This window comes from Mesoplodon densirostris, chromosome 16 (assembly GCF_025265405.1).
Source record: "Mesoplodon densirostris isolate mMesDen1 chromosome 16, mMesDen1 primary haplotype, whole genome shotgun sequence".
NCBI lineage: Eukaryota > Metazoa > Chordata > Mammalia > Artiodactyla > Ziphiidae > Mesoplodon > Mesoplodon densirostris.
The window spans coordinates 21,986,620-22,009,082 of record NC_082676.1 but is presented as its reverse complement, the minus strand read 5'-3'; the positions used below and the strand labels follow the sequence as shown (position 1 = coordinate 22,009,082).

The following is a 22,463-nucleotide window of genomic DNA, read 5'->3' as shown; positions in this document are numbered from 1 at the left end:
TACCAAGGCAGTGCCATTAGAGCTGCAGAGGAAGAAAAGGCCCCCACGCTGGCTTGGCAAGCCCTCTGGTATCCAGCTGACACTTCAAGCAGTAGTCCTATGTGTGTATAACACATACTTTTCACTTTTTAGATCAAATTTTCAGTGGTTGAATTTATAAATATTTAGAATTAAGATACTAAGTTGTGTTCTGCAAAGTAAGTTACATATGTACTTATTTATCATCTTTCAGTTTATTCATTGATAAGTGGCAAAGATTTTTTGTGTTTTTTCACTTAATGATTTCTCAAGTTAGAATGGAGTTAGTACAACTTGAAAAGATAGCTCCTTGTGTCATAAAATGACTTTTTTGCTTTGGTTGTATCCAATTTCAGGTGCTAAAGTGACTTCCACTTCATTGGAGCTACTTAGGGCAAAACCGCATCAGTAAAAAGACTTCTTGACTGTTGTGTCTATATCTTTAGACCTTAGCCGGCAAAAATTTGATTGACTGTAGTGCTCAAAGAATTAACCTGTCGTGGTTAATTATGTTCACTAATTAAAGTAGAGCTCCCTTTTGGCTGTAGCCTTTAGTGGTGAAAGCCTTTTGAAAATCTTGTGGTTACAACAGGTTTGAGCATCAGTATCCACTATACAGTAGTGTACTGTGCAGCTGTACTCACTATCAGTCTTTTTTTTTTTTTTTTTTTGCTGTATGAGGGCGTCTCACTGTTGTGGCCTCTCCCGTTTTGGAGCACAGGCTCCGGACGCGCAGGCTCAGCGGCCATGGCTTACGGGCCCAGCCGCTCCGCGGCATGTGGGATCTTCCCGGACCGGGGCACGAACCCGTGTCCCCTGCATCGGCAGGCGGACTCTCAACCACTGCGCCACCAGGGAAGCCCACTATCAGTCTTAAGCCCCAAATAGCCCCAGGAATGGAGGATGATGGTTGGATGGGTGTTGTGCCCCTCCCAACCCTTTTAACTAAATCCTTGATAAGAATTTGTTTCCATGATTGGTTTCTCTTTTAAGAGAATTTGCAGAGAACAGATTTTATGTTAAAAGTACCAACCAGTTAAGTTCTGATTAGTTGTGATTTTGTTACCGTAGTTATAATGACTTTATTTTTCTAAAGCCTGCATTTGATCACATTATGGACTTCCCATTGCCTTCAGGATAAAGGCCACATGTTTAGTATGGCATTTAGGGTCCTCTATAATCTAATTCCACTGTATCCCTCCAGATTCTTCTGCTGTTTCCACCCCCCCCCAATATAGTACTTCAGCCCCCGGAATTACTCAGAACCTTTTGCTCTTCACCTTGTTCTGTTTTGGGGATTCCATTCAAGCGAGAGGAGAAAGCATGAGCATAGGCACACGTACCAGTGTCAGCAAGTGCTGAGTAGAAAATACTTACCATTGAGTGTTGCCAGAACATGAAGCCTCAGGTAGGGTGTGGAGAGGTGAGGGGCTGCTGGGTCAAGAACCTAGAGGTCAGGACTTAGGCCTTGTCCTTTGTATTCCAAGCACAGTATTTCAGAAACCTTAATGCGCAGATGAATGCTTAATTGATGTCTGACATGAATGACCTTGATGTGGTAAAATGGTCGTTGAAAGTTAACTAATTGTATGGCCTACTGAAACCTTTCTAACATTTTTCAAAAAAAAAACATTGCAATTAAATATTTATTGTGCTTGTTCTAGGGCATATAGCAGTGGGGGAAAAAGACAAATCCCTGCCCTTGTGGAAATCACATTCAGATGGAGAGTATAAACAACAGGGAAACTGAATATATAGCACATCAGAAGATAAATTGTGTGGAGAAAAATTAAGTAGGAGTAGGGAGTGTAATTTTAAGTAGGGAGATGAGGAGAGGATTCACTGAAAAGGTGCTGTGTGAATATACGCACCTGAAGGAGGAGAGCAAAGGAGCCTTGCCTGGCCGGAGCCTTGGTTCCAAGCTAAGTGCAAAGGTCCTACACTTTATGGCAGGAGGGCCAGGGAGCTGTTGAGGAGGGAGGGGAGAGTGAGGATAGGTGAGGTCAGAGAAATAATGGGCTGGGCTGAGAAGGGCTTTGTAGGCTCCATTAGGACTTTCACTTTTATTCTGAGGGAGACCAGGAAGAACCATTGGAAGTTTTGAGCAAAGGAGCAACATGATCTACCTTAACACAACAGTTAGGATTGGACTTTTAAAACTTGAGAATAGATGGTTGGAGGACAGGGTGGAAGCAGGGAGACTAGTAATGGGGCTGTTGCAGGAATCAGACAAGAGATGATAGTGGCTTGGGTCAGGCTGAGAGCAGAGAAAGAGGTGAGAAGTAATTTGTTTCTAGGTGTATTTTGAAGATGGAGTAGAGATGTTTTTCTTATAAATATCAAGGTCATATCTTTAAGTTTTATAAATATCAGTGGAAATTTTCCCCCTCACCCTGACCTCTGACTTTAAAAAAAAAGCTTTACCAATAGAATAATTAATTTGTATGTATCCTGATTTAGTTAGTACTTTAACCCCCAATTTAGTGAAATTTGCTGCTAATAATTCATAAGTAATACAATCTGACCAGATTAGGCTGAAAACTCAGCTCATCTTGAGTGTTAACGTAAGTTTTAGAAAAGTGCTGTTAGGGCTGGGGGTGGGTGAAATTCCCATCTGAGTTGAATTTTATATGGTTTCTTCTTGAGGTTCCTATTAAAGATACTGACTTAGATACTAAGATGTCAGGGTAACCCTTCTTGTTTATAGTTCCTCAGTGTAAGGTCATTGACATCTAGACAGCCTCACAGAACAGAACAATTCATAGTAACACAGTACATGGTGAGGGAATTTGTTTTCCTTTCAGAAAGTCTCCCCCCATGCTTCCACTTGCCCTCTGACACTTTATGGTAAACAACTGCTTCACCCTGAGTGCGAGTTATGGTCATCTCATTGAAAAATAAGAGAGTGATATGTTTTAAGAGAGTAATATATCAGGAAAAAAACTAGCTTCTTTCATTCAGATATAAATTACAAAGGACTGTATTATGCTCGGTGTGTTCTAAGATGATTTGCTAGACACCTTTGTGTGAATCTGGAATACAGACCTAGCCTGGAATTAAAATAATTATGAAGTAGTGAGTTTAAAGTTGAGATCCGTCTTGACATATATGTATTTACGATTGTATTTATACGTATTAGAGGTGTTGGTGTGTTAGCATTGATGAGTTATTATGAATTTCTTCCCCACTTTAAACATTTGGTTTTAATCATTTTTTTCCTGTCCTTAAAAATTTTGGCCTGCTTTAATTTCTAGCAGTATATCTGGCACTAGATTTCAGTTAATGCCTTGTAAAAAGCAATCTGTCACAATTGATATGATTGATTTTTGATAATTCTCTGTCAGTAAAAATCAGCCTTTGGCTTTTTGCCCTATTTGCCCCATCTTTCAAAGAGGATAAAAGACACAGATTAATTCTGTAACATAATCCCTCTCTCTTCTCTACACACCACAGGAAGAATGTAGTTTCTGGTCAAGTTTTGAATATCCGTTAAGTACAGTATGTACCTTACTCTTCCTTCTGTTTTTAAATATGTAAATTATTTAGTCAGTTGTTGGTTTTTTTTTTTTTTTTTTTTAAAGTAAATCTGTCCTAATTAAAAGCAAAAAATCTTAAGCTTATATATATCTTTTCATCTTTTCTGGGCAGAGAGGCAGATGAAGGCTGTAAAAAACCTTTAGAAAGATTGCTGAACATCTGGCAAGAAAGAAGTGTGTATGGCGGCGAGTTCATACAGCAGCTGAAGCTGTCTATGGAGGACTCCAAGAGCCCTCCCCCCAAAGGTAGAAACATCACCACATGTTTACAGCTCTTGGTCTTTGCCTACTTTCGAATCACATATGAAAAGCTGCAGTGGGGGTTGCTGTGAACCACCAGCGATTATATGATTCTTCAGAGAGAGATGATCATAAACGATGGTGAGAATTTATGTAGTGCTTGCAGTGTGTAAGCCTGGTTCTAGTATTCATGCTATTCATCATCTCATATCCTACCTTTTGATCTGTATTCTCCTTGGCACGCTTATGCATTTCAGAGACTTTCCTTGCACAAGGGAAAGGAACAACAAAATTGTTCAGAGTTACGGCGAACTAGGAAGTACCCTGGGCTAAGATTTTGTCCGAGCCTCGCCACTAACTGTTACAGGATCTTGGATAAGTCCTTCAGCCCTTTTGGAACTTATTTTCATTGCATATTGACGTGGTTTGGGGACATACTTTTGATGGTTGTCAGCTGCTGTCTAAAATTGGTTTTGGTCCTTATTGAACCCAGAATATTCTGAGATAGTGTGTTCCTGTTTGTGTGTGAATTTTACCAAGTCCTTCTTAAAAGCTATGTTATTTTTTCTTTTAAAGAGGAGTAAAATCAAACGTTATTTGTTTCTTTGGCTTCCAGTTAGTTGTGGCTTAATTCTAAACGTGACATGTTTCTAAGCTACAGATCTGATCTGACTGTACACATGCTCATTGCCTGGAAGGTCAAGTCCAAATACTAACATAGTATTGAGGACCCTTAATAATGTGAACTACTCTACTGTTCCAGATTCTTCTCCCATCTTCTCACATATACCATATTCTTTGGCCATACCTAGCGATTTCCCCTCTGGATGCTCTGTTGGCACCCCTTCCTTTGCATCTGCTGTTACCTCTGCCTACAATGTCCTTCTGCCCCTTTTGTGTGGTGAACTTATTCCTTAAGAATGCTACTCACATTCTGACATCTTTGCTAGCTTGTCTGGGCCCATGTAACCAATTCCCTCCATCTTCCTCTGGGACTTTGTACATGTCTCTGCAATAGAACTTAACCACAATTAGTATATGTGATAATATCATTCATTCAGCAACTCTTTTTATTGTGTACCTTTCACGATCTCTTCCAGGTCTGAGTTTATATGCGTTTTAAGGTGGAGTAACTTTCCTGTGAAACTAGAGGTTAGAGGCTTTCTAAGAATGACATACGTGCTTTCAGTCTGCAGGTCATTGTTGTCTTACTTGGAATTGATAGAAAACAATTTTGGGATTGGATTGGATTCTGGCAGTGTTTGTGTTGTGTCCTTTGGAAGTATTCTACACAGTGTTGGGGAATTATCCAACATTCTTTTCTCTCCTCTGACTTGAAGTCCATTGGTAAACAGTGCTGATTTTTTTAAAAACACCTTTGGGCAAGTAGGAGAGCTCTGAGAGATGATGTTTGAAGCTTTGGGCAAGTAGGAGAGCTCTGAAAGATGATGTTTGAAGCTAAGTGTTGAGTTTCAATTAAACAAGCATTTGCCAAACATATGCTTTGAGTAAACAGCTATGCTAGACAGTATAGGAAAGAGCAAGAGAGGAGTGAGAAATAGTTTTGCACTCAGGGAGCAGTCAGACAAATGGGAATTTGTGGCAGTGCTAGATTTGAAAATAGCTCCATTGGGTTTCCTTTTTTTTTTTTTTTTTTTTTTGAGTGTCTAGACATTAACAGCAATAGAGGCAGTATTCCTCTAATGTAGAGGATAATGCTGATCTAAAGATAATTTCTCTTTCTCTAGTTTGTAAAGATGAAAACACATATCAAAAGGTTCTTGGGCTTCCCTGGTGGCGCAGTGGTTGAGCGTCCGCCTGCCGATGCAGGGGACACGGGTTCGTGCCCCGATCCCGGAAGATCCCACATGCCGCGGAGCGGCTGGGCCCGCGAGCCATGGCCGCGGAGCCTGTGTGTCCGGAGCCTGTGCTCCGCAACGGGAGAGGCCACAGCAGTGAGAGGCCCGCGTACAGAAAAAAAAAAAAAAAAGGTTCCAATGTGTTTGTCTCAACTAACTCACTCTGTCTTCTCACTGTCTTCTTTGGACCTGAGTTATCAGAATATTTTACACAATCCTTTCAAAATATTGATGAGTTTTCCAGAAGCTTATTTCCAAATTTAAATAGTCCTTTTATATTTCAACCTTAATTCAAGGCTAATTCTTTGTCTTCAGACAACTTTACAGAGTTTACTTTTGGAATAAAAATTTTCCTGTGGAGCTGACATTTCTAATTTCTAATGTTGGAGAATGTGTGAGCTTAGGAATTTTGTTTTAGAACTGGAGTTTTCTTGAGTTTGTGTACCTGTAATTTAAAATCTGTGGGGGTTTTTTCTTTCTTTTTTCAATCCCAGGTATAAGACCCAGTGATTCTAAAGTTGTCTCTGTATTCTTGGGAATACTCATGCTGTTGCTTGACTGAGTGGAACTTATTATTTACTTCAGTCCCATATAAATCACACGGTATCCTATAGTTGTAGGCTTTAGAAAGGAAAGGTAGATACAAAGGAAATAGCATTTATTGAGCACCTATTCAGCACCAGCCCCTCTGCTGGCTGCTTTTCATGTTAATATATTTTAGATCCTTACAACTACTCTATGTACTAGGTATTATTTTCTTATTTCAGATGAAGATATTAAGCCTCACAAGGGTACAGTAATTTTGTCCAAGTAGATATAATTGATAAGTAGAGAATTCAAACCCAGATCTATATAACTTAAAAGCCTGTGTTCTTCACACCATAATTTTTCCTTGAAAGCACATGGATTCAGTAGACTTGAATGAGGGTATGAACTCATGAGTAGGTCACACAAGTTTCCTGGACCTTAGTATAGTTAGTTTAGCTATTCAGAGCAAGGGTTTGAAATCAGACTTCCAGAGTATGAATCCCAGCTCTGTCACTTCCAAGCTCTGTGACCTTGGGCATGGCACTTGACCTCTCTGAGCCTCAGGTTCTCGCTGTACAGTATGGCTATTATTATGGCTAGTAATAATACTTCATAGGGTTGAGTGAGGATTACTTGAGATAATGAAGGTAAGATGTTACTAATGTGATCATATGACTTCTATTTGGTACCCCCTCCCAGTTTTCATATCTAATATTCTGAGTTTCTAAATACAAACCAATGGCAAAAGTAGGAGGAGTCACGTTAGTATGTTCAGTCCCCCAGATTTTGTGCAAGGCTGGAGAGCATGGTGGTTAAGAGCACAAGCTATAGGCCCAGCTTCCCAGGTTCAGGTGTGGACCTGGCCGTTCAGTTCAGTGAGATGATGCAGGTAGAGTGCTTCCAGAACTGTGCCTCAAGTGTCAGCCCTTTGTTGCACATCTTTTCTCTCTACAAGTAAAGGTACATGTGCTTTTTAAAAAAAACTCCCTTAGTTTGCAGGGAGGGGACAGAGGATGAGGGAGCTGTTGGAAACAGTATTTCCTGATTCTTTTTTCATTATAAAAGTAATATAGAAATGGAAATAAAAACAAAAGTAAACAAATGGGACCTAATGAAACTTCAAAGCTTTTGCACAGCAAAGGAAAGCATAAACAAGACGAAAAGACAACCCTCAGAACGGGAGAAAATATTTACAAATGAAGCAACTGATAAAGGATTAATCTCCAAAATTTACAAGCAGCTCATGCAGCTCAATATCAAAAAAACAAACAACAAACAACCCAATCCAAAAATGGGCAGAAGACCTAAACAGACATTTCTCCAAAGATATACAGATTGCCAACAAACACATGAAAAGATGCTCAACATCACTAATCATTAGAGAAATGCAGATCAAAACTACAATGAGGTATCACCTCACACCAGTCAGAATGGCCATCATCAGAAAATCTACAAACAATAAATGCTGGAGAGGGTGTGGAGAAAAGGGAACCCTCTTGCACTGTTGGTGGGAATGTAAATTGACAGCCACTATGGAGAACAGTATGGAGATTCCTTAAAAAACTAAAAATAGAACTACCATACGATCCAGCAATCCCACTACTGTGCATATACCCTGAGAAAACCATAATTCAAAAAGAGTCATGTACCACAATGTTCCTTGCAGCTCTGTTGCCAATAGCCAGGACATGCAAGCACCTAAGTGTCCACCAACAGATGAATGGATAAAGAAGATGTGGCACATATATACAACGGAATATTACTCAGCCATAAAAAGAAACGAAACTGAGTTGTTTTGTTTTTGTTTTTTAAAGATTCTCTTGTTTTTCTTAATTTATTTTTGACTGTGTTGTATCTTCGTTTCTGTGCGAAGGCGTTCTCTAGTTGCGGCAAGCGGGGGCCACTCTTCATCACGGTGTGCGGGCCTCTCACTATCTTGGCCTCTCTTGTTGTGGAGCACAGGCTCCAGACGCACAGGCTCAGTAATTGTGGCTCACGGGCCTAGTTGCTCTGCGGCATGTGGGATCTTCCCAGACCAGGGCTCGAACCCGTGTCCCCTGCATTGGCAGGCGGACTCTCAACCACTGCGCCACCAGGGAGGCCCGAAACTGAGTTATTTGTAGTGAGGTGGATGGACCTAGAGACTTATACAGAGTGAAATAAGTCAGGAGAAAAGCAAATACCATACGCTAACACATATATATGGAATCTTAAATAAAAAATGGTTCTGAAGAACCTAGGGGCAAGACAGGAATAAAGACACAGACACAGAGAATGGACTTGAGGACACAGGGAAGGGGGAGGGTAAGCTGGGACGAAGTGAGAGAGTGGCATGGACATATATACACTACCAAATGTAAAATAGCTAGCTAGTGGGAAACAGCCGCATAGCACAGGGAGATCAGCTCAGTGTTTTGTGTCCACCTAGAGGGGTGGGATAGGGAGGGTGGGAGGGAGACGCAAGAGGGAAGAGATATGGGGATATATGTATATGTATAACTGATTCACTTTGTTATAAAGCAGAAACTAACACCATGTAAAGCAATTATACTCCAATAAAGATGTTATAAAAAAAAGTAATATAAAATCTGTTGGGGGGGTTTCTTTTTTTCTTTTTTCAATCCTAGAAATTTCAAGTGGATTATTTAGAAGATCCAGCTTTACTGGTAGATGACTGCATTTTGTAATGTGATTTGGGATCCTTCAGGCTAACTTTTTGCCTTAAAATTAGTTTCACAGTCTGCCATAGTGTCTGAAATTCTATCACAGGTCTCTAAGAGGCATACCATAAACCCTTAGGTAACCAGATTCCTTGAAGGTTAGCTAGTACAGGCCCCGTGAAGACACAGGGATGTGTTGAAGGATAGAACAGAAGGTGTGCAACAAGGACAGAAGGATTTCGGCCCCTGTGGTGTTTGCCCTGCCTATAAACAGAGTGGTTGAGGAAGTGAAAAAAGGAGTGAGTGTAACACCTGTGGTCAGAGCCGAATTGATAGCGGAAGGTGCCTGATCTGAAGTTCAGACACAGGAAGAGGACTGGCAGATTTCCCGGGTCATTTTAATGGTTGTCCAACTCGATTGAGAATTCTGGGTCTTCTCGCTGCTAATTCTATACACATGATCAGGGGAGAGTCTGGTTTGTGTAAAGGGAAGCAGGGATAGTTATTTCTGGCACAGCACTAGGGCTTTGCAGTCGCTATGCTTCCTCTGCCTTCAAGAAGTTTCAGACTCAGGTGTATTGACACTTTCCTGGGTATTATAGCGATGTAAAGGAATAAGACACTTGCTGTTGCGATCGGAGAGGTAAGGCCTGTGCCTGCCAGTTGCCACGCAAAGTGGCAAGGGCCCAGCGCTTTCAAAGAGAGGCCCCGATGCTGTGGGGGCTGGAGGGAGAGGATGACAGTCGGAAGGGAGTGCTCAAGGTGGTTCTGCCGTTACCATCACCAAGGAGACTTTGAACTTAGGTAGCCTTTTCAGGGTTTTGAGTAGAGGCATGATGGGGTGAGAGCCCAGCTCTAGGAAGATGGTGTAGTCTAAGTTGCAAGAGTGACTAGAAGAGGCAGAGAGCCCAGCTGGGACAGCGGTCTGGACAAGGCATGCGTAAGGACAGGTGGCTTATAAGAGGCTTTGGGAAGGAGCAGAAAGAGGATGTAAGGAAGAATTCCTCACAATTGTGGAATCTGCTAGAAGTTGGGACTTTGGGAAAGATTCCACTGTCCTCCAAGGCATTGTACCTGGAAGATGGGGCCAGTGGCAGTGTTCATAATGGTAATAGGTAGCTCAGGAAAGGAGGAGCCCTGTGGGGGTAATGATGAATAATTTATTTCCAGTAGGTCCTCTAGTGGAGGTACAAGAGAGCTGGAAAGTAGGATGATAACAGTTACCTCCTGTTACACCCTCTTCCATCAGGATGGCGGAGGACAGAAATGGCCCTCAAATTGTCATCGGTTTGATTTCGGTTTTGCATTGCTAGAAGTGAGTGCCAGCAGGAAGTGGTAAAAAGAACTCCAGATTAGGAGACAGAAGACTTTCGCTGTAGGACCCAGATTTAGACTAATAAGGTCTCTGGCTTTGGACACACCACAGCCGGTGGGCCTTGACGTTCTCATGAAAAATGAGGTGGGGAGCAGTGGGGAAAGCAAATACATAGGTCTGCCTGAGGCCTTCCAGTGCCAAAATTCAGTGATTCTGAGTGTCCTGAGATGTTCAGTGATGTGTGGTTTTTATGTATAATAATTTCTGTATGAGAGTTGGAAAACTGAAGGATTCAAGTTTTATATTTTTTTTCCTACCTTCTTTAGTGTTTAACAGTTATTTATTGATTATTGAGCATTCTTCTAGGTGTTTGGAAGTGAACAGAACAATACTGTAAATTTTTTTTTTTGCTCTTATGCTTACATTCTCTAGTGGCTACTCATCAAACATGGCCACTTTGTTGCTGTAATGGCTAAATGTTTACACAGGTCATACCGCACACTACACATTAATTAGGCAGGCACTGTGTGCAGAGTACTGTTAGATATTTCATATGCAGATTATATCCTCATAGATTTTCTGTTTGAAAAATAACAGCCGTCCTTGCTTTGCATAGGAGAGCAGGACTGTAAAAATGACCATTCAAGCTGAAACCGTACAGAGTGATCTTAATAATCAATGGGAAAAATTACAATTATTCTGTGACTTAAAATTTTTTATCAAAGAATTAAAAACTCACTGTTGATTACAATTGTATAGGAAAACAAAAAAAATAGTAAAATTAAGACTTAGTTAGCATGCTGTAACATAAATTAGAAACATTGTGAGTTAAAGTGTTTATTTCTCTGTAACAAACTTCACGAGCGGTTTGAACAAAGCTTGTTGCATCTTTTCCATCTTTGTCATACTCCTTCCTAAATTTGGATCAGCTTCCAACATTTTATCCTTTGTGCTTTCAGTGCTGTGAAGTATCTCAGAGTTCCTTTAAAGTGAAGTTTTTGTCAGCATCACTTCCTCTGGGACATTGTCATCCTTTTCATCACAGCCACATTCTTCATTTCTGTTGATGAGTTGGCCTTCACTAAGTTCCTCTGGCTGCGAATCCATCTTCTCTAGAAGAGCATGGCAGTGCCCGCATCCCCACAGCCAGCTGTTTCTTCCACAGCTCCATTTGTTTTCCATGCGAACTTCATTTCCAGCGTTAACTTTCGTCTTAGTTTCTTTGCTGCTCTTTCATCTTTGTCAGTCAGTTCCCTGTTTTGATTATTTATTTTTATAAAATGTCACGTGGATTTTGTCACTAGGAGACTAACAGCACAACTAAACACTTTGTTGTCTGTGTGTGAACTGAATAACGGAGGTGCAGTAACCAATTACTGACCTTGGGAGAAGTGATGCAGTCACTAATCATGATGCATTTCTATTATTTATGTAGTGATTTGTGGACTAAAGTTAGCAGCGAGGGTTTGTTGTTTATGCAATTACACAGAGTAAATATGCCATGGTAACTGAAATTTGAACTCTGTTGTTGGGGGAATAGTGTCATTTAACCAAACTGTGATAATAAATCTGTGCATAATAGAATAGTGCAAAGACAAGACTGCTGGTAATGCAAATGATGCTGTTTCTCTTTAGTAGAACAAACAAAAACATTAAGAAAAAATAAAATCCACGATATTGACTTGGCTTTCACATCAAACATAGCCTGGTCAGTTAATATGTAAGGTAGAGAACAGGAACTACATCCTGGGTTCCAGAAGAAAGTGTTGAATCAAGCAAGAAGTGTACATGATTCTGTTTATATCTCACAGAGTTCTGAGGCAGGTGCATGGTGACCCTCATTTGACAGATGAGATGGAAATTGTGTGATGCTAAGTAAGTTGAATTCAGTGGAAAGAGCACAGATTTTGAAATCATACCATTACATGAGTTATTTAGCCTCTCTGGGTCTTCATTTTCTCACCTCTAAAGTGGAGATACCATTGTACATCTTAGAATTGTTGGAAGGATCAAATGTAAAGAAGCTATTGCAGTGCCTGGCACATGTTAGGCATCCAATAGTTTCTTTACTTTCCAAACCTGAATTTCTCATTTAGATTTATGTCCTTCAGTTGTTTGGCATTTATTTTGTATTGTCCAATTTAATGCAAAAGGAATGATTTTGGAATTAACACATCTGTCGTAACAATTTAAAAGCACGTGGTACGGATAATAAAAAAATGTAACCTGTTAGCCTCAGAAGTGGTTAATTTTAAAATGGTGACTTATGTAATTTCTCTCAGTAATATGTCATAATGCTCAGTAATGGTTATTGTAAATTTTAAGGTAAAACTAGGTTTGTTTTGTTCTTAAAGGGATAGTTTAAAGGACGTTTGTTTTTAGAGCTTTTGACACAATTTTATTGGTGGGTCTCTCTCTACTACTTATTTTCTGAAGTGACCCTGGAAAGCATAAAGTATCTCATTTTGTACATGGTATATTCCCTACAAACCCTTGCACACAACAGCTTGCTTCATTACACATTACATTTTCTGATGAGGTTTCTTACCTTTTTACTTCTCCTGTTAACTTTTTTTTTTTTTTAAGATAACGACGTTTTTAATGAAATGTGTTAGTTTGGTAAATTTCACTTTTAGATGCTTTTTTTCGGTAGTATTTTTCCAGTGAGTCAATCTGAGTTGACGGACTGAGACCATTTTGACTCTTCTCAGTAACGTAGGGAATGACCACCAATTGAAAATAAGTGGCTTAAAGGTTAATGTTAAGCCATCTCTGGAAGTGTACACCCCTTCTACCCTTTCTTACTTGCGACCCATTGAGCATAGCATTTGACTCTTACCTGTACAGGCTGTGGTGATGCAAATTTGTCACTTTTTTCTTTCCTCTAGCAACAGAGGAGAAGAAATCTCTAAAGCGAACTTTTCAGCAAATACAAGAGGAGGAGGATGACGACTACCCTGGAAGCTACTCTCCCCAAGATCCTTCTGCAGGACCCCTCTTGGTATGTCTTGACCCCCAGAGAGTAGGGCAGAGTGGCTTGAAGTGACCTCTAGTTGAAGATTCTGGCCACAGGGTGGCGCCAGTGACCAATAGTATGGAATTACCAGAGGGCCGTTCTTGGCACTGGGTGCAAGATCCACCTAATGAAGCTTGCCGGACAGCAGGCTTGATTTTGTCTTCGCATGCCCTGAGTCTGGGATGGATTTGTAAGAGTACTTGGATTTGGGTTTTTTCACTCCTAGAAGTTGAAACTATTCTTTAAAAAAATAGACTTTTTGTAAAGGGGTAGATAATGTTACAAAGGCATTCAAAAGTCCTCTACCATAGCTTGTCTCCAATAGCATGGTTGTTTCTTATAAGTAAACAACATATTAGTTTCTAAGGACAGTCTGCGTAGCAGTAGCAAATTTACTACACTATAACCTATTTAAATATTAAAACAGGGAGGTGGCATTTATTGAGTTTTTAGCTGTGTATCTGCATTGTTTGACCCTTTGTGTAAGTTAGTTCATGAACTCTGTGTGGTTGGTTTTAGCTGTTTGTTTATGTAGTTATTCGTTTGCAGTCAAAGAAAGTGAGGCTCAAGGAGACAGATTAAGTAACTTGCCCAGTGTTTTAATTGAATCTGGGTCTGACTGACTTCAGAGCCCACGCTCTTTTCACTGAGTTGCACTGCCTCTCGTTTTGCCTAAAACAGCTTTATTTCATTACACATGGGTGTGTTTAAGGCTTGTGTAAATAGGAAGCATGTCTGATTTGTGTTATGTTAAAATGTTGAATTAGTCCGGGGGTCAAATGAAAGCAGTGTTAGGCCATATATCTTTGCATTTAAAAACTTTCAAGAGAACAGCCTGAATTACCAACTCTCAGGATAACCTGACTACCGTCTACATGGTAGCCTTAGGGTTATTATGGACTAGCTAACCTGTCAGCGTTGTGTGTTTCCTGACAATTAAAAAAAAACCTTTCTGGTATACCCGGAAGATGCATTCTTGGTTTGCTCTTCTTGGTTTTCTTCCCTCTTTGTTTGTAACTAATGAGCTTGACACATTTAATTTTGGGAGTGACTGCCAAAGTCAAAAATGTCGTCTTTGTGATATTCATTTTGTAGAGCAAATTCAAGAAAGAATTGAAGTAGGTAGTGTCATTTCATTTAATCAGTCAACACACAAATTGCTAAGCATTTGACATGTATACTTTTATTCTAAACTGGAGGCCATTCTGTACTAGCGCTCATGCATCCTTTGAAACCAAACAGTATGAACCAGACTCCATTTTCTTAAGTTGCCAAAAACATGTTCTTTAAAAAAAATTCTTTTTCATAGTTATGTAGAATTTCATTTGTGTTCTACCATGGACTTAGAAAAATTATGTACATTCTCTTAGAATTTGTATCATTGACTTCAGTATACACTCTGGGATAAGAACAATGATTTTTTAAATGTCAGGGATGATCATATTTAGAATTTGCCTCCACCTCGTTTAACTCCAGCTAAGTTTCTTTAAACCCCATATCCCCATATGTCTTAATGGTTAGTGTTGTTTGTGTTTTCATTGTACAGACTGAGGAACTAATCAAAGCTTTGCAGGACCTGGAAAATGCTGCATCAGGGGATGCTACTGTCCGACAGAAAATTGCTTCTTTACCCCAGGAAGTGCAAGATGTTTCTCTTTTGGAAAAAATAACAGGTGAGAAGGTAGTTTGGGTGAAAGATGAGGGGAGGGAGACATATCTCCAACGCATCAAACCCCAGGACATGCTTATGTCTGCAAATACATACCTTCCACATGGTGTTGGGTTCTCTGTCATCTTGGGATTTGCAAATATAACTCACATGCTGCACAAAGAAGCTGCTGGAATAGTCCGAGCTTGAATAGTGACTCTAGGAATTATTGCAGAAATGCTAGCATGCCACAGCCTGTGGTACTCAGTACAAGTAAGGTCTTTTGAAACCACAGTGCAAATTATGTGTGTGGGGGGCAGGCGGGGGGAAGGCATTAAACTCATGACCCTTTCCAAAAAAAAAAAAAAATTGTGATTCAGTGCTGTGACTTCTACATTGTACACTGACATACCCCATAGGTGATAGTGCCTTCAGTGCCAAGAACTCCAGGTTTGTATTGTTAGTCATGTCATTTTGCCCTCTTGATGATCACCCCCAATTAAACAGGGAGGGGCAGTTGGCATCCTTCCTGCTTTATGCGTGGGCAGTTGAGAGGAAGGAGTGAAGTGTGAACTCATGTAGAGTATGCTCTGCGCCAGGTGCTTCTACCAGCCTAGGCTGCAGAGCCTGCATTCTGCCCGTTACAAAAGCTCGGACCTTTTGTTCCACTCTCGTCCGAGGGCCACCATTTTCTCCTTCCAGTCCCTTACCTTGGCTGCTTCACTCACTTCCTCCATATCCATTTAAAGGAAATCAAAGTTACTCATGAAATACTTCCTTCACTCAACAGACATTTAAGGCGCCCCATGTGGCATCTGCTCTAGGGGCCGCACCCACATCCCGGCACAGGTTAAGTGCCCCAAAGGAAAGGAAAGCAGAGGTGTGGGGGTGGAGGCGCTGTTCGAAAAGTGCCCAGGGAGGTCTTCCTGATGAGATGGGCTTTGATCAGAGGCCCCCCCCCCCCCCCGATGAAGAAGCAAGCTGTGAGGAGACCTAAGGGAAGGCAGTGCCCCCCAGGTGGAGGGAGCGGTACCTGGGAAGACCTTCAGGCAGGAGTGTGCTTAGCTGGAGAACACAACACGGAGGCCTCTTGGGCTCGCTCTCTCTGCTGCCACCATCCCTCACCCCAACAATTAAACCCACTGGATTTAACAGCCTGTTGATCCCACGGTCTGTCGATCCTTCCACCTTTTCCCAGCCTTTACTCCCCTTATGGCCTTGTTTTCTTCATTACTCAGCTTGGAGTTGTTACACTTAGAGTCTTTATAATCACTCTGTCACACACACTCTCAGTCCCTTTTGCTCCTTTTTCCCTTCACTCTAGTCTCGTGGCAAAAACCCAACTTTTCTCCTGGTTAAATCCAACTTTGTTGTTGTTATAAGGACCACCTCATTTATTCTTACTGTCAGAATCGCAATCTGCAAAATTGGAAGCAAATTAATATAAAAGTAGCAGTGTATATAATTTCATTTGTTTTCACTGACTTAAAGGATTTATATGGCTTTTTAAAATTATTTATTTATTTTGATTTTTAATTATGGTGAGATACACCTAACAAAATTTCACCGTCTTAACCATTCTTTTTTTGTGTGTGTGTGGTACGCGGGCCTCTCACTGTTGTGGCCTCTCCCCTTGCGGAGCACAGGCTCCGGACATGCAGGCTCAGCGGCCATGGCTCACGGGCCCAGCCGATCCACGGCATGTGGAATCTTCCCAGACTGGGGCACAAACCTGCGTCCCCTGCATCGGCAGGCGGACTCTCAACCACTGCGCCACCAGGGAAGCCCTTAACCATTCTTAAGTGTGCCACTCAGAAGTGTTAAGTACATTCACGTTGTGCAACCAATTTCAAGAACTCTCTTCATCTTGCAGAACTGAAGCTCTATACCATTAAATAACAACTCATTTCCTCCACCCCCAGCTCCTGGCGGTCACCATTCACAACTGAATGTGGCTGGGCAAAACAAATAAACACTGGCTGACTTCTCTTCCTATTTCTGTGGATGAGCATGCTGTTTTCTAAAGCAGCCCCTCTGCCTGTTAGACCTGTTCCTTCTCACCTACTCAAGAACACTGCTCCAACAATTCTCCCCTTTTCTCCTGCATCTCCATTTTTTTTCCCCCTTTACTGGATCATTCTCCATAGCATAAAAACATGTATTTTTTTCCCATTTGGGAAAAATTTTTTTCTTGACCCATATCTTCCTCCAGCTACCATCTCATTTCTCTGTTCTTTATAGCAAAACATTCTAATATAGGTCGCCAATGCTCATCTGTCTCCATCCATGCCCCGCCCCCCGCCTGCCTGCCCCGTTCTCTTTTGGTTCCACTTCACTGACTCTGCTCTTATGAGTGTTGCTGATGGCTTCCATATTGCTAAAATTCAGTGGTGAATTTTTTGCCCAATCTTAACTTGATCTCAGTAACATTTGGCCCAGTTTCTTCTTCCTGAAAATACTTTCTCACTTGGCGTGGTAGACAGAATGATGATCTGCCAAAATGTCCATGTCCTAATCCTCAGAACCTGTGAATATATTATCTTATATAGGAAAAGGGACTTTGTGGATGTGATTGAGTTAAGGATCTTGAGGTGGGGAGATTATCCTGGCTTAGTCAAGTGGGCCCAGTTCTTATAAGAGGGAGGTAGGAGGGCAAGAGTCAGAGGAGCTGTGACTGTGGAAGCAGAAGTTGGAGAGCTGCATTTCGAAGATGGAGGAAGGGGCCATGATAATGAATATTAAGACAATCCATTTATGTTGTTTTAAGCCACCAGGTTTGTGGTGATATGTTAGAGCAGCAGGAGGAAGCTAGGACCGCATATTCTCCTAGCATTCCTCCTCTCTCTCTGATTGTGTCTTTTCAGTCTCCTTTGCTGGTTTCTTCCCTTCTCCTTCACCTCTTAATTTTGAGTAATTAGCCCTCTTTCCTAGTTAGTTTCACTGACAGTTCCTCTCATTCTGTGTAATGACTTTAAATAACAATTTTTATGCTAACGATCCCCTAATTTATATCTCTAGTGTTGACCTCTCCCTTGAACTTGAGACCCATATATCCAACCTTCTGCTCAGTGTTACTATTTGGATAGCTCGAAAGACATTTCAGATTTGGCCTGTCCAAAACCAAACTTCTCATCTTCCCTCCAGAATTTCTCTCATGGTCTTTTCCATCTCAGTAGATGACCCCCTCATAATTCCTGTTGATCGGGGCTACAACTTGTATCCGACACCTTGTTACCACCTCGGCTGCTGCCACGTGGTGCAAGTCACCACCTTCACTTGAATTATCACAGTGGCCCCCATCTGCTCTCCCTGCTGCCTGCTTGTTCCCCAGTCATCTTTCTGTCGTCAACATAGTAACCAGAGTGATCTGCTAAAATGGAAGTTGGATCGTGTCCCCCTTCTGCTCAGAACACTCTAGTCATATGGGTTCCTTGCTAGGCACTTTCCCCTCCAAAGGCCTTTGTACTTGGCTGTTTCCTCTGCCTGGAATGATCTTCCCCAGGTAGTCACGTGGCTTGTTCTCTCACTACCTCCAGCCCTTGGTTTCTGTATCACCTCAGTGAAGCCTACCCTGGCTACCTTTTTTTTTTTTTTCCTTTGGCTGCATTGGGTCTTTGTTGCTGTGCACAGGCTTTCTCTAGTTGCAGCGAGTGGGAGCTACTCTTCGTTGTGGTGTGCGGGCTTCCGTTGCGGTGGCTTCTCTTGTTGCGGAGCTCAGGCTCTAGGCACGCGGGCTTCAGTAGTTGCAGCATGCGGGCTCAGTAGTTGTGGCACGCGGGCCCTAGAGCGCGCGGGCTTCGGTAGTGGCAGTGGGTGGGCTCAGTAGTTGCGGTGCACGGGCTTCGGTAGTTGTGGCGTGCAGGCTCTAGAGCTCAGGCTCAGTAGTTGCCGTGCCCGGGCTTAGTTGCTCCGTGGCATGTGGGATCGTCCCGGACCAGGGATCGAACCTGTGTTCCCTGCATTGGCAGGCGGATTCTTAGCCACTGCGCCACCAGGGAAGTTCCTGGCTACCTTATTTAAAATTGCCTTCCTCCCTCTGAATGCCCCATTTTTCCTCCATTGCCTTATTTTTCTGTAGAGTTCTTATCTTCAGCTGGTAAATAACTAAAATATAGTGTATTATTTATTTCTCTTCCTACCTGAGATTGTAAACTTGCGGGCAGAAAGTTTTTGTCCTTTGTGTTACCTGTTGGCTCAGAGCCTAGAACAGTGTTAGACACACAATAGGAGCCCACATATTCGTCAGGCTAATTGGAAGATTTGGAGGATAAAATTTGATTGGAGTGAGCTTAGTGACAGCAGTAGGGGAGGAGGTGGGTACCAGGAGGATAGACAGCGCTCTTGAGAAGTTCTGCTTTAAGAGGATCAGGGATGTGGAGCAATAGCTAGAGAGTGACGCACAGTCGTAAGACAGAGCAGTGTGTGTGTGTGCTGGTGGGGTGCTTCCGGAGGGAGAGAAGTTGATGAGGCATGGGGAAACGCAGGGGACAGACCCAGAAACTTGAGTCTTGGAGTAAGCAGGAGGGGCTGGGATGCCCATGCGCAAGTGAAGGGCTGGCCAAAAGAGGCACACAGCCCTCGTCTGTGTGGCTGGGAGGGCAGGCAGAGCATGTGAGGACAGCCGCAGGTTAAGTTCTTCGAAGTGAGCATCTCGCCACTACGTTTTGGCTGCATATTCTTCTCTAGCTCATAAAACTATTACAGGTTCTTTTTCTGGTTTGTAATTATTTGTGTGAATGAATTATTTCCTTTGTACACTTCTTGGAGTGTAAAAGAATTGGTTTCGTTTATTTATTTATTTTAATCTCAAAAATTAGTGTTTTCCTTGCCATTTTCTGCCACAGGCACTTACACATTTTAATGAATTAACCATTACAAAAAACAGCTAAGCAGTGACAAAGCTAAAGCAGCCTAACCGCCCCAGCAGCTTACTCCCAGACTGCACCACCAATCTAGAAGAGTGTCACTGCTTCACCCTCAGCGGCTGAGAATGTCGCTTTCCTTTGTGTTCTCTTTGGCTCAGTCCTCCTCCACCAGGAACATCCTGTTGTTTCCCTGTCCCCGAGGAGCATAGAAGTACCTGATCTTTGACATCAGGCCTAATTTGGAACCCCTCAACAGTCCATCTTCCAGTATTCACGTAGAGAAGGCATCTAAAAGTCAGGCAGACTGTTTGCCAAAGAAACTGTGTTGGAATTCTTAAATCCCGGTTAACGTATGACAGTGCTGAGGTCTCTCACCTTGACGACCTGTATTCATAGGAAGCACCGGATCTGTATCACTGTGTAACTCACTTTGAGCTTGTCCCATGGAACTACTGGAGTCTCTAGTGCTTTGTTTCAAAGCACCGATCTCTCTCGATCCTTTAAGGCCTTTTTATTTTTATTTTATTTGTTTTATTTTATTTATTTTTTGTGTGTGTGATACGCGGGCCTCTCACTGTTGTGGCCTCTCCTGTTGTGGAGCACAGGCTCCGGACGCGCAGGCTCAGCGGCCATGGCTCACGGGCCCAGCCGCTCCGCGGCATGTGGGATCTTCCCGGACCGGGGCATGAACCCGTGTCCCCTGCATCGGCAGGCGGACTCTCAACCACTGCGCCACCAGGGAAGCCCTAAGGGCTTTTTAAAATGAGGTATACCTACTTAAAAATTTTAATCTCACCATACCTACACGTGATTAATTACATCACTTCTTTGAAATACAAATAGTCCTTTGTCTTATTTCCTAATGTTGAGCCTTGTTCACCCCTTCTTTCCAAGGATACCCTTTCTTATACTTTGATTCTTCCGCACAGTTTTTTCCCCAAACAATGAGTTGCAACCCATTAATTGGGCCTGAAATCAGTCTGGTAGATAATGACCAACATTTTTTTTTTTTTTTATGGGTTAGAAGATAGAACACCCTGCACATACTAAGGAAAGTATTGTTTTATGAAACTTGTGTTTCTTTTATTTTTGTGTATTTATATAAAGTGTATTTCTTAGCGTGGGTCACATTCAAAAGCATTTGAAAGCTTCTTATCAGACCTATATTTTGTTGAATAGAAGAAGAGGTTTGAGGCTTACATAGTTTAAGAAGTAGAATCCTGTAGGTCCATTTTATAGATGTGGTTTTGAGTCCCAGCTCCTCAGCAAAGAACCTGCTACTGAACCTGTCACTTTTATTAAGTCTTAGTTTCCACACCCAAGAAATGAGTGCTTGCTTTTATATTTCAGAGGGATATGCAAAGAATATTCAATGAAATAATATGAATGAAAGCACCTTTGTAATTCTCAGAGGCAGGGAAATATTATTTCACAAATGACCTTAAGTATCTCTCTCTGTTTATTTGTAGAGCTTTTGTCGCTATATTTATTTCTTTATTTGTTTCTATTTATTCATTTTTTGGTAGCGGCATTTAGAAATCATTTACCAGATTCCCCTCTTTGTACAATTGCCTCACTTCAGGTAATTCAGAAATGTCCCATCTTGTTGACAGGAGTGAGTACCTTTGGATTTCTCTGTCAGCCAGTCCATTGTTTGTCTACAGGTTCTGGCCTGTTCTTGGACTTGAATGTTAGGGGAGAAACTAACCTTCCCCAGAAATGTTTGCAATTATGCCTGTGTCATTGTATATTGTCTCTTTTTTTGGTCTCATTTGTACTTAGACAAAGAGGCAGCTGAACGTCTTTCAAAAACAGTAGATGAAGCATGTCTGTTACTAGCCGAATATAACGGGCGCCTGGCGGCAGAACTGGAAGACCGACGCCAGCTGGCTCGGATGTTGGTGGAGTACACCCAGAACCAGAAAGATGTTTTGTCAGAAAAGGAGAAAAAACTAGAAGTGAGTACATTGCAAGGCAGACCCAAACTTCCCAAGTTTCCCTTCCTGCAGCCCACATTAGGAGGTTTTTATTATGCCTTAAATAACACGTTTTTTTTTCCTTTTAAAAAAATTCATGAGATGAGAACATCCATCAGATTTTTTAAAAATTAATTAATTTATTTATATTTGGCTGCGTTGCATCTTCGTTGCTGCACGCGGGCTTTCTCTAGTTGCGGCGAGTGGGGGCTACTCTTCATTGTAGTGCGCGAACTTCTCATTGTGGTGGCTTCTCGTTGCGGAGCACAGGCTTTAGGCACGCGGGCTTCAATAGTTGTGGCTCACGGGCTCTAGAGCGCAGGCTCAGTAGTTGTGGCTCACGGGCTTAGCTGCTCCGCGGCATGTGGGATCTTCCTGGACCAGGGCTCGAACCCATGTCCCCTGCATTGGCAGGCGGATTCTTAACCACTGCGCCACCAGGGAAATCCCTATCAGATATTGTAATTATCTGAACCTAGTTAAAAATCAAAGTCATATTTTTATATGTCCAGGAAAGAACAAATGGGAATGCAGAAAACAAACAATGAAGCCTTAAATAACAGCATTTAGGGTACTACTGTTGCTTTAGTTTGAACTCATATTAAAAAAACACAATTGTAGGGCTTCCCCGGTGGCGCAGTGGTTAAGAATCCTCCTGCCAGTGCAGGGGACACGGGTTCAAGCCCTGGTCCTGAAAGATCCCACATGCCGCAGAGCAACTAAGCCCGTGCTCCAAAGCTACTGAGCCTGTGCTCTAGAGCCCGCGAGCCAGAACTACTGAAGCCCGCGCGCCTAAGGGCCA

General features: G+C 42.0%; 1 protein-coding gene across 2 annotated transcripts in view; it reads left to right on the top strand.

Annotated features, from left to right (window-relative positions):
- Nucleotides 1-22,463, top strand: part of RPRD1B (regulation of nuclear pre-mRNA domain containing 1B) — a 54,722-nt gene that overhangs the window by 10,293 nt on the left and 21,966 nt on the right. The window contains exons 3-6 of one of the 2 annotated variants that reach the window (XM_060078922.1): nt 3,667-3,800; nt 13,045-13,157; nt 14,719-14,845; nt 21,468-21,643. In XM_060078922.1, coding sequence (XP_059934905.1) covers nt 3,667-3,800; nt 13,045-13,157; nt 14,719-14,845; nt 21,468-21,643 — 550 coding nt within the window. The remainder of the gene's footprint in view (nt 1-3,666; nt 3,801-13,044; nt 13,158-14,718; nt 14,846-21,467; nt 21,644-22,463) is intronic. The other variant, XM_060078923.1, reaches the window with a different exon arrangement.